This window comes from Balaenoptera borealis (assembly GCF_965194805.1).
Source record: "Balaenoptera borealis genome assembly, chromosome: 7".
Lineage (NCBI taxonomy): Eukaryota > Metazoa > Chordata > Mammalia > Artiodactyla > Balaenopteridae > Balaenoptera > Balaenoptera borealis.
In genome coordinates, this window is record NC_138864.1 from 57702801 (window position 1) to 57714815 (window position 12015).

At 37.9% G+C, this 12015-nt stretch overlaps 1 protein-coding gene across 2 annotated transcripts; it reads left to right on the forward strand.

Moving 5' to 3' along the window:
• Window positions 1–6472: 6472 nt before the first annotated feature.
• On the forward strand, window positions 6473–11396 carry FERD3L (Fer3 like bHLH transcription factor). 2 transcript variants are annotated; one of them, XM_082398621.1, is made up of 2 exons: window positions 6473–8657; window positions 8698–11396. In XM_082398621.1, the coding sequence occupies exon 1, from the start codon at window positions 7742–7744 to the stop codon at window positions 8231–8233; it is 492 nt and encodes a 163-aa protein (XP_082254747.1). In that variant the 5' UTR covers window positions 6473–7741; the 3' UTR covers window positions 8234–8657; window positions 8698–11396. The 2 variants fall into 2 exon arrangements, with proteins under 2 accessions (XP_082254747.1, XP_082254746.1); XM_082398620.1 differs by having other exon boundaries at window positions 6473–8653.
• Window positions 11397–12015: the final 619 nt, after the last annotated feature.

The window sequence follows — 12015 nt, forward strand, 5'->3', positions numbered from 1 at the left end:
AGCAGAAAACACCACTATAATAAAGAGATCTGAGATACACTGAAAATATATTTTTTTCTCACGTGTTAATCTGTATTTGAGAGGTTCAGGTCTGCTTCATTGAATCATTTCAAGTCTCAGTTTCCTGTTGCTTTGCCATCCTCTAGGGCAGGAGTCAGCGAACTACAGCCTGAGAATCAAATTCTGCCTGGCACCTACTTTTGTAAATAAAATTCTACTGGAATTCAGCTACACCCATTCATTTGTGTATTATCTATGGTTGTTTTCACACTATAACGGTAGAGTTGAGTAGTTGTGACAGAGATCAGCAAAACGTAAAATATGTACTATCTGGCCTTCTGCAGAAAAAGTTTTCCAACCCCTGCCATAGGGTGATGTCCTTGTCTATATGGTCAATGCTAGCTCACCACGAAAGCACCCATGTTCTAGGCTGTGGGAAGAAGGCAAAGGACAAAGTAGAATGCAAAGGTTTCAAGAGACCAACTTGAACTTGCATATATCACTTCTCATTTAACCCATTGTCATAATTTTAGTGGGACTCAGCTAAAATATGTGTGGGTGGGTCTATTACTAAAAGGAAAAAGGTTAAGTAGATGCTGGAGAACAATGAGCAGTTTCTGCCACAAGTTATCTATGGCAAAAAGAGGGTGTGTAGGTGGAAATAAGGATGGAAAGGTTAAGCCTCTTGAAACAGCTGCCCTCTTCGTTGAATGAATGAATTTTGACAATGAGAAGCGATTCACAAAGTAGAAGCCTGCTCTGTCCAGGAACTTTATCTCTTCCTTACTTATTCCTAGTTAAATGTATTTCACCCAGGGCCTAGCAATACTAACATTTTAAAGAGCAGATCATCAGCAGAGCATTTGTTTTCAGTGACTAGAGATAAGTCTTTAATCTCTGCAGTGGTAACTTTAACCTGGTATGTATGCTTCCCATCCAGCCTCTTCTTGTCACTCTATAGCACCTCAGTATAATTTCAAAGACACTAGTTACAGATTCAATTGCTTCAGGAGCAGTTTTACACTCCCTGACACACACGTATACACACATAAACAAGATACATGCTCACCAATTTTATATTCACTTATATTTCTGAGTGCCTTATCTTAGCAAGTCTCCATATTAGGAGTCACAGGGAATGTGGAGATAGGCTCATTAACCAGAGCGAGGATCGGCAAACTAAAGTCCAAGGGCTAAATCCAGCCCACTGCCAAATATTGTAAACAAAGTTTTAGAGAACACAACCATTCTTATCATTTGTCTATGACTACTTTTATACTATAAAGGCAAAGTTGACTAGTTCAGCAGAGACTGTATGACCTATAAAAAGCCTAAATTTTTTATTATTTTTTCCTTTAACAAGAAAGTTTGCCAATTTCTGAACTATGGCATTCTGGGGATCCCTTGCTTTCATTTGAACTCAGGATTTTAATTAGAATGTTAATTAAAGGTGTTAATTTGAATGTAAGTAAGAATTTCTTAACTCTAAATGTATTCAAATCATAGAATTGATTTTCTTTTATATTTCTTGAATTTTTTCCTAGAGCTTCTAAAGACAGAAAAGATGCTCATTTTATTTGGAAATATTTTCATATAATGAATAAGTTTAATGTGGAAAGGATGGGCTTTCCAATAATGTTGCTGTGTTAATTGGATATCCAATTGAAAACCAAATAAATCTTGGCCACCACCTCTGTTACTCATACCACAGAAAAAATCACTTCTAGGTTGATTAAAGTTCTAAATGTGAGAGGAAAAAAAAAAAAAGCTTTTAGATGAAAACAAAAAAGAATGTCTTCATCACTTTGGAATAGGTTAAGATTTCTTAAACATGACATAAATAGTACTATGAAGGAAAAAAATGATAATTTGGACTATATTCAAGCTAAAAACTTCCAACCAAAATCCAGAATACTGACAACACCAAATGCTGGTGAGGATATGGAGCAACAGGAACTTTCATTCATTGTTTTTGGGAATGCAAAATGGTACAGCCACTTTGGAAGACAGTTCAGTAGTTTCTTATAAAACTAAATATACTTTTAGCATACAGTCCAAGAGTCATGCTCCTTGGCATTTATCCAAAGAAGCTGAAAACTTAGCTCCACACAAAAACCTGCACATGGATGTTTGTAGCAGCTATATTCATAATTGCCAAGACTTGGAGGCAGCCAAGATGTCCTTCAGTAGGTGAATGGATAAATAAATATCCAGACACGGGAATATTACTCAGTGCAAAGAAGAAATGAGCTATAAAACTATGAAAGACATGGAGAAAGCAAATGTATATTACTAAATGAAAGAAGCCAATATGAAAAAGCTATATACTGTGTGATGCCAACTATATAACATTCTAGAAAAGACAAAACTATGGAGATAATAAAAAGATCAGTGATTGCTGGGGGGTAATGAGGGATAAATGGGCAGAACACAGAGAATTTCTAGGACAATGAAAATACTCTGTTATAATGTTTGATATATGTTATTATACATTTATCCAAACCCATAAAATGTACAACATCAAAAGTGAATCCTAAGATAGAACTATGGACTTTGGTAATTATGATATGTCGGTATAGGTTCATCAGTTGTAAGAAATGTACCACCCTGTTGGGAGATGTTGATAATGAGGAAAGCTATTCATGTGTAGGGGCAGGATGTATATGGGAAATCTCTGTACCTTCCCTTCAGTTTTGCTGTAATCCTTAAACTGCTCTAAAAAATTTGTCTTAATAAAAATAAGTTAAAATTTATTTTCAACAAAAGACAGTCATTAAGAGTGAAAAAAAAAAGGCCACAGAGTAGGGAGAATATATTTTTAATACATATATATGACATAGGACTCATAGCTGAGTAGATATATAAATAAATAAATAATTATAAAAATTAGCAAAACAGTTGAGCAGACACTTTACTAAGGAGCCAGTACCCAATTAGCCAATAAGAAATGGTTTTCAATTTCATTTTTCATGAGGGAAATGCAAGTCAAACCCACAATGTGATACACATGCACATCTTCAGAATAGCTTGAAAATGCCAGCTATTGACAAGGATGTGAAGAAACTGGAATTCTAGTACATCACTGGTGACAGTATAAATTGTTACAACCATTTTGGAAAATAATTTATCAATAACTACTAAAGCTGAACATATACATAACCTATTCTACTTTAGGTATATACAAAAACAGGAATGCATAAATGTTCTCACCTAAGTTATGTACAAAAATAACCATAGCACTGCTATTTGTAATAGATAAAAACTGGAAACTACCCAAATGCCCATAGACAGTAGAAGATACATTCACACAATGAAACACTATTCCGCAATGAGAATAATATACATGAATCCCATTTTAAAATGTTGAGTGAAAGACATGAAAGAGTACACAGTTTATTTTTATATAATGCTCAAAAATTGGCAAAATTAATCTTAGAAGTCAAGAATAATACTTTGGAGAGTGATACTTTGGAGAGTGTTCTGTGACATGATATAGGTACGATGTTGTGGGAGAGGTTGAAATGGTCTCAAGCCATATACTTAATATTTACCTGTTTTTACATAATCTCTAACTTCAGTGGTGCATTCTACTCCCCAATTTGGGCAGAGGTTTCATGAGTATGCTTACTTTATGAAAATTCATTAAGCTGCACATATATGACTGGTGAATTTTTAAGTATATTATTAAACTTAAAAGAATAGTTTACCTAAAATAGAAAAATAAAATAGATGTATATACATTCTCCTAACTCTAAAATCAGCCAAGGCCATAAACCATGCATAAATTGAAATGGATTAAGAAGAGAATGCAGGCCCCTTCTCTGTGTCAGCTAAGGGAGTGTTTCTTAGACTTTTCTCCCTGCAATCACGACAAACATTTACCTTTGTTTTATTTTATCATTTTCCCAAAAATTGCCTAATGATTCTGTAAGAATAAGAGAAGGGGCATGAAGAAGGGAAGGAAGGGAGGAGTTTTAATAAATTTGGGAGAGTTAGGTATTTGCTTTACTCACTGGATACTTTTTTATCTACTTTTCTCTCCTTAACACTCTTAATCCCATGCTCCAGCCCCCTTAGCAGTTATTGCTCAAGTTATTCCTGGTCACTTGTTTTTTCTGCTTTGATTCTGAATACAAGATAATAGTACAGCTCTTCTTCAACTTATGATGGGCTTACATCCAGATAAACCCATCATAAATTGAAAATATTGAAAGTCAAAGTGTGTTCAATACACCTAACCTACTGAACATCATAGTTTAGCCTAGCCTACCTTAAACATGCTCAGAATACTTACATTAGCCTACAGTTGAGCAAAATCATGTAACACGAAGCTCACTTTATAATAAAGTATTGAATATCTCATGTAATTTATTGAATACTGTACTGAAAGTGAAAAACAGAATGGCTGTATGAGTACAGAGTGGTTTTAAGTGTATGGGTTGTATACGCTCGCCATAGCATGGCTGGCTTGGAGCTGTGACTTGCATGCACTGCCCAGCATTGCAAGAGCCATATACTGTGTATCACTAGCCAGAGAAAAGATCAAAATTCAAAATTTGAAGTACAGTTCCTACTGAATGTGTATTGCTTTTGCACCATAGCAGTCAAAAAAATCATTTAAGTCGAACCACGGTAAATCAGGGACCATCTGTATACACAAAATGTTTAATGTTTAACTGGGATGGCCAACAGAGATAAAGCAGGTAATAAACTAAGCAAAACTGTCATTTCGTAATCATTTCCTGAAACATCTTGATCAAAATTTGTTGAGGGCTTATCAAACTCTTTCCAAAAGCCTCCATGTAGGTCACTGAATAATTATAAAACATCTATAGGCCTGGAACCCAAAAGAATCAAGTTTGAATTTAATGTCCTTTAATCCTCAGTTGGGTTTTTAAAAAATGTTTCTTCTTTCAAATCTAGAAATGAAAATAATGGTTCCTTCCAGTGAAATGAACTGTTTTAAACCACAAAGTACTTTACAAATTTACTGCATTTACTGTTTATATTTGCTGTGGAACCAAATATCCACAAAAACCTTTTTTTTTTTAATAATGTGGATGTTTCAAAATAAGCAGAGAAAACAATTTCACTTATTTCTGTTCTATAATTAATTATATTTATAAACAAAAAGTAGATTCAATCATGATAACTTAGATTTTAACATTTTTCTCTGATTATGTCACCATGATTAGAACCTTATAAGATAAACAAATTATTGTGGTACAAACAGAAATGTTTATCTTGGGATTTTGTGATAAAATTGAAGAGAAAGTATTTTTAAATAGTTGCTATATGCATGCCTATTAAACATTTTAATAAATTCTCTAATATTTTTATAGAGAATTTCAACCCAGTTTCAACCCAATCCTGTGTATTGGTTCCTTTAATTTTTCTACAGTTTCTTTTGTGATGTGATTGTTGAAATATTCATTCCCTTAGATAAAATCATAAAGAATTTTAGTCCAAGAAAAGTGTCTCTTAGAGTCTCATGATAGCTTCTGACATTTATTTTATTAAATTTTAAATTTAAATTTCTACCATATTTCCCTTCATTAAATGTCCTCATGTATGTTTGATGTAGAACTAGATTCTCACTAGGTGAGGTATTTATTCTGCTTATGTATGCATTTAAAAGGAAAAAATAAGTCATGAGAAACATTCAACAACTGCAAATCAACTATAAAATTTATCCAAATGCTTAACAATGTATTAAGTTAAACAAGAGTTAGAAAGAATGTTACTGCTTGTCAGAACAAAAATTAATCCTCCCATTTACTTTTTCCTTAGCCACTGTTGCAATTCCAATTCTTTTTTTATTTTTCAGTCTTCTCTTTGAGAGAAGTTTACTAAAAAACAAATAGGTAATCATAATCAAAGATCTCATTCTCATTACATCTTTCAGGAACATTAATTTTGATTCTTTTCTGCCTGAGTTATCACAATGCAAATTGGAGAGTGAAGAGTAAACACAGGCAAGAGAAAAGAAAACTAATTAAAGGACAAAAGAGCAAGAGAGAACCTAGACACAAATGGGTTAAAAAAAAAAAAGAAGAAGAAGAAGAAAGCAAAAAGAAGACTACAAGATGCTATTGCTTTAATAGTACCTGGGAGTACTCACCGGAAGGCTAGGAAAAAGAAAAGGAATTGTGCTTACCTGTTTGTTAGAAATAAGCGGTTTCTGGGAGCTGTCCAATGTACTAACTTAACCATCATAGTCACAACTTACCTTGTTAATAGGAATTGATGTCCTAGGTATTTCTCCCTTGAACCAAGGCATCTCTGTACTCATCTTTTTAGGCTATTTCTTCTAACACATCTTTAAAATGATTTTCTACCATGTTGTTCTGCCCCACCATGTCTTCTTAAAAATCCCTACACAGAATAATTAAATAAATATAGCTACTGGCAAAAAAAAAAAAAGAAAAAAAAGGAAGAAGGAAAAGTGAACCCTTCTTTGTTATATATATATATATGAGATAATATGAAATCAGTAAAATTTTATTTTCGTTATCCAAATTTAAAGTCTTTTTTCATCTCAATAAAAAAAAAAGATAACCAAAATCTCTCTTAAATAAAATGCAGAACAGTATAGTTTCTGCTCTTAAATCCTGTAGGCTGGTAATGAGGAAAACAAACCAGGTAGAAGTGTCAGGATTATTCTTTGTTCACGAATACTGATCAGCAATTTAAAATTTGAAAGACTTCTCAACAGAGGGTGAGCTGATCGACCAACTGGTTTATCAAAGGGTGAATCGCAGTTTTGAAAAGAGACTGAAGTTGTTTTGTTTGGGGGGGAGAGTTTGCTTTGCCTCCCATGCTGGGATTATACAGTAAAGCACACTGGGTGGAAATATTCTGAGCTTCCCTTTTTCGTTTTATTGCCATCATAACTTTTGCCCTCTAAGTAAAATCCTTTACGTGGGTGGGAGATAGGGTTAGGAAAGGAAAGTCAAGTACCTCAATTGTTAGACTGATTACAGCAAAACAGATTTTAGAAGTCAGGGTTGGTAAAGCAAAAGGAGAGCCGTTTACGACCCAGTGGAAAGAGAAAGCCGGTTCCAACAGCGACTCTGGGGAATGCACTCTCGGCCCCCCTACCGTGCTTACTTAAGCTAATGGAAGATCTTGCCTTTCAGTAGCCGCTGCACTGGGATACCAGACAAACAGCTCCCCTCGACCCCTGGCAGACAGGGCCCCTCTTAAGGACATCATTAAAAGCACATGCAGTTGTTTCACACCCACTGGCAGCCTAGGGTGGCAAGATTCAGAACTCCTACTCTGAAGCCAAGGAGAAGCCAGAGCGGTGGAAAACATCCTTGCTTTGAAAATCCAAAGCTAAATTAAAAAACTACATGAGATAAGGAGCCTGAAGAATATTAGTTGGCTGCGGGGGTGTGGAGAGACACAAAAAGCACAGCAGGTAAGGGCTGGGAGTTGTTGCCAAGAAGGAACTGTCCCAGGTGGCACAGCGAAAAGGATCGCAGAATTGGAGGCCTGTCCCTTTGAGTCTTCCATGCGTGCTCAAGCTTGTCTTCTTCCATCAGTTTCGAGAGGAGCGACGTTGTCAGAGCCTTCCCTGTCGGTGCGACTAATCCTGTTATCAGCTTGGTTATAAATATTAATGTCCCCTGGTCCTTCGGTGATGGTGACCCATCAGATTCAGGGCTATTAGGAAGCCCATCAACAGTCTCGCCCCTCCCTTCGAGAAACCGATGAGACGCAGGGCCAAGCCGATGCGATGGCAGCCTATCCCGAGAGCTGCGTGGACGCCACCGTGCTGGAATTCGTCGCAGACCTGTCCCTAGCCTCCCCGGGGCACCCTCTTCTCTGCGACTTCGCACCCGGGGTCCCCTATGGAGACCACCAGGACCTTGTGCTCCGAGAGGAAGGACCCAGGAGTCTGGCGCGTTTTGAGGACGATCCAGAGGAAGAGGAGGGTGAAGTAGAAGAGGGGGGAAACGAGGAGGAAGAGGAGCACGGGAGAGGCGCCTCCCTGCTGGGCCGCCCCAAGAGGAAAAGAGTGATCACGTACGCCCAGCGCCAAGCCGCCAACATCCGAGAGAGGAAGCGGATGTTCAACCTCAACGAGGCCTTCGACCAGCTGCGGAGGAAGGTACCCACTTTTGCTTACGAGAAGAGGCTGTCTCGGATCGAGACCCTACGCCTGGCCATCGTCTACATTTCCTTCATGACCGAGCTCTTGGAGAGCTTCGAGAAGGAAACCGGCTGAGCCAGTGTGGGATGAAAGTGTCTGCCCCCTCCTCGCCTGGGCGCGCGCGGGTTTGGGGTGTTTCGGGACCCGGCAGTGGGTGTGGCTGGAAGGCCAGGAGGGACGCTCCAAGACAGAACGTCTGGCCTTCGGGAGCTTGGTTCTGGATTATAAAATTCCCACAGCCCTCGAGAAGCGTGGAAGCCGTAGAGTTAATATATACGCGATCGCTCTCAACGGAGTATGGGGCAGGAGCGGGCGGGGCAAGCTAGGACTGGTTAAGGAGGAGTTGGGGTAGTCGAGGCCCACGCCCCAAAGCAGCTTTTGTCAGGCGGGGGGAAGCTAATCCTCTCCGAAAAGGCAGACTTCGGGGGCTTCTGTGGAGTCCCGTATCTCCCTCCTTACGTGTGTGTGTGTGTGTGTGTGTGTGTGTGTGTGTGTGTGTGTGTGTGTGTGTGTTGTTTGTTTTAATGTAAATATGAAAGAGGCATTCCTACTTTTTTTTTTTTTTTTTTTTTTTTTTTAAAGCCTCAAGAATCGGTGCTCAGCCATCCCAGGCAGGCACTCCGCTCCGGCCGTGCTCTTAGGGAGGCCTTGGACCAGAAACCCGCGAGGAGTGCGGTACTGGGTCTTCTGAGAGGCCAAGGGGCTCCGGATCTCTCCTCCGGTCCTCTTAGGCTTGTCGACAGGCAGAATGAAGGGGACGAGAAAGGAAGGGGAGTCGAAGGGACGGGCGACGTCTAAAAAGGAACATTATCCCCGCCCCCTTCCTTCCCTCCCCCTCCCTTTCCCTCCCCTTAGTCTCAGAACAGCAACCCTGTTACGGACGCTTGAACCCAGAGGTGACTGCTCCGGCCTACGAGCTGGGGGTGCACCTGGGTTTACAGGGTGTCTTGGGCGCCCCGAGCCTTTACCGCCCGCGGGTGCTTTCCCCTGTCGCCTACAGGGGGGAAAAGGGCTGGGTCCTCCCAGGGGCAGCTACACCTGAGTGCGCACTTTCGAATTTTTAGCTGAAGATAGGGAAAGATAGCTTATATTCTATTCGCATCTAGGGACAGGAGAGACAAAACTTAGAGGAGGAGATGCATTCTTCCACTTTGCCAAAATGTGTGAGATGGAGATGAGGTTAAAGCAGGACCATGCTGAGGGGCTCCCTCGAGTTTGGACGGTCTGCCATTCCACAGTTCTTCCTTCTGGGCGACCTGCTAACACCTGAACTGGGGTTCTTCAGACAGGAGTAGGTAAGTGAGGAGAGGAAGCGGAATGAATAATGCCCACCTAACTGTAAAGTCCGTAATCCTAAAAATAAATCCTGTTATTCCAACACTTTATTTTGCTCTCACTTCTCACATCCTTGCGCGGGGGCACACAGACACACACAAGTCTCCCTATCATACTTTTAGAAATATAATTCATTTTATTAAGAAGTAATATATACTCATCCTAAAAAGTTTGGAAAGTAAAAGTTTAAACAAGAAATAAAATTTAAATCACTCCTCATTACCTCACAGCATTTTTATCTATTTCCTTCTAGTCTTTTCTTATACAGAAATAAATTCAATGTGTTTAACAAATCTGGGATAGTTTTGGAATTTATCTTTTTCCACTCAGCCTTATAGAATGAGCACTTTTCCCTTGACTTTAAATATTATTCAAACGTAATTCTAATCATTGTATTTTATTGTTACATCCGTGTATCACAACCTAACTCCAATCCTTTACAAGTGGATAGCTAAGATATTTTCTTTTTTAAAAAAATAAATGATGATGCAAGAGCATTCTTATAAATGTCTTCTCTGCCTGTGATAATTTCCTGATATTAGGTAACTAGAAGTGAAATTTCTGCATCAAGTGAACATTTAAGTTTGTGGCTACAAATGGCCAGATTGCCTTCCAAGCAGATCTGCCAGTTCACACTCCCTCCCACCAGAATTACAGCAATTTTCTTGTCTCTCATACACCTTCATTTAAAACTTTTCCTAGTTCTCCTATCTATAGGAACTGAATTAGCTCTGAAATGACTACCCTCCCAAAGATGATTTCTTATTTTGAGTATCTTTTCACCAGGATTGTTTCCACCTCTACCGTAAGAACATCAGGATAAACAGGTAAAAGAAAAAAAGGTAACCAACTAAACCAAGCAACAACAAAACCAGGGAGTGTATTTTTTTTTTTTTAATTCTCTAGCACCTTTACTAAAATAAACTGAAGTTTGGACAATGACCTCTGTATCAGTTTTACAAAATAAAATTACTCATTTTCTCCTCTTTTTCTAGACAACTTTTTGACTCAGACTAGCATATCTGTATTTTTAAAGACACATTTAAAATTACTCATTTCAATGTGTCAAAGAAAAATAACTATTTCTCAACTCATCATCAAACAGTATTCTGCTCCCCAACTTCTTCTGTAGTGCAAGTGGCTCCATCAATCCCTCATGTTTATCCAGTTATTTATTCATTCAATTAAAAAGGTGTGTTGACGTTTTACATATAGGGTGAATGGGTTCAAAATTGAAAGAGCTTATAGAAGCTCCCTTCCTTCTCCCACTTAAAGTTCTCCTGAGAATTAAACATCATTTTTTTAAATCTGCAAGTGATGAATAAGTTTTTCTAAAAAGACTCAACTTTAGGAATCATTCATATTTTGTTGAAAGAACCAATTTTGAAAATAAGAAATTCTAAAAAACTGCATAGACAAAGGACCCCAAAATCATTGGGTCCTGAAGAGTAAATACAACCATCCATCATCCTTAATGCTCTCCCTCATATTCTGAACCATTCTGTTATATTCTTAGTAAGCTCATGATATCCTACAGTGAATACTTCTTCAGTATAGTAATAATACCCAAAGAAGCTCTAAATAAAAAGGTTTTTCCCATTATTATTAGAATTATGTCCACGATTCTTAAAACTGTTACAGCTCATAAATGCTTCATTCTTTGTTTTTTTATATGCTTAGAAGCTGCTCTAAAATGTAAAGTCTTTTAAGATTTCTTCTTAATCATTGTACTAACTGAGTAATTTGAAGCCAAATAAGGATCAGAAATACAGAGAAATGGGGACTTCCCTGGCAGTCCAGTGGTTAAAACTCCACACTCCCAGTGCAGGGGGCATGGGTTCAATCCCTGGTCGGGGAACTAAGATCCCACATGCTGCACGGAGTGGCCAAAAAAACAAACAAACAAATACAGAAAAAAAAAAATGGATTGACTTATTCCTTATACCAAATCATCCATAGAGATAAAGCAAAATTATCTGCATCTCGAACATGAATCCACACACCTCGATGTCTTGACACTCAACTTTTCTAAGCAACGTGATAATTTTATTTTTCCCATGTTAGATCCATAAATTCAGTGCACTCTTTAATACAAGTGATTTTAGTATTTAACACATCCTATGTTAAAATTGTCTTATTCTTTATTACCTCCTAAACCAACGCTGATAGAAATATCAGCATAGTTTTTTCAATACCTTCCAACAGTTAAAAAAATCCTAAGGGTATCAATTACTGCTGGAAAATTGTAATAATTGGTTTTTGAAATCTTAAAGTAATTTGGACATTTGGAATGTAAATACCATTTTAGACATTGCTTGGAGGCGATTTATTTATACACTCTTTACTGACTGAAAACTGCCTTTTGGTCTCAAACTAAGTTCCCCATAACTATCAGGTTACTATTAGTATTCAGATATGTAAACCAGAAAAAAGATCTAAATGAAATCATATTTGAAAGATAATCAGGCTTTCCAAGGAAAGTAAAAATAATCAAAAACCTTTGCCATCAACAGGCAGCCATT

Coding starts and splice junctions, on each gene's coding strand:
- FERD3L (XM_082398621.1), top strand. CDS start 7,742: ATGGCAGCCTATCCCGAGAGCTGCGTGGACGCCACCGTGCTGGAATTC.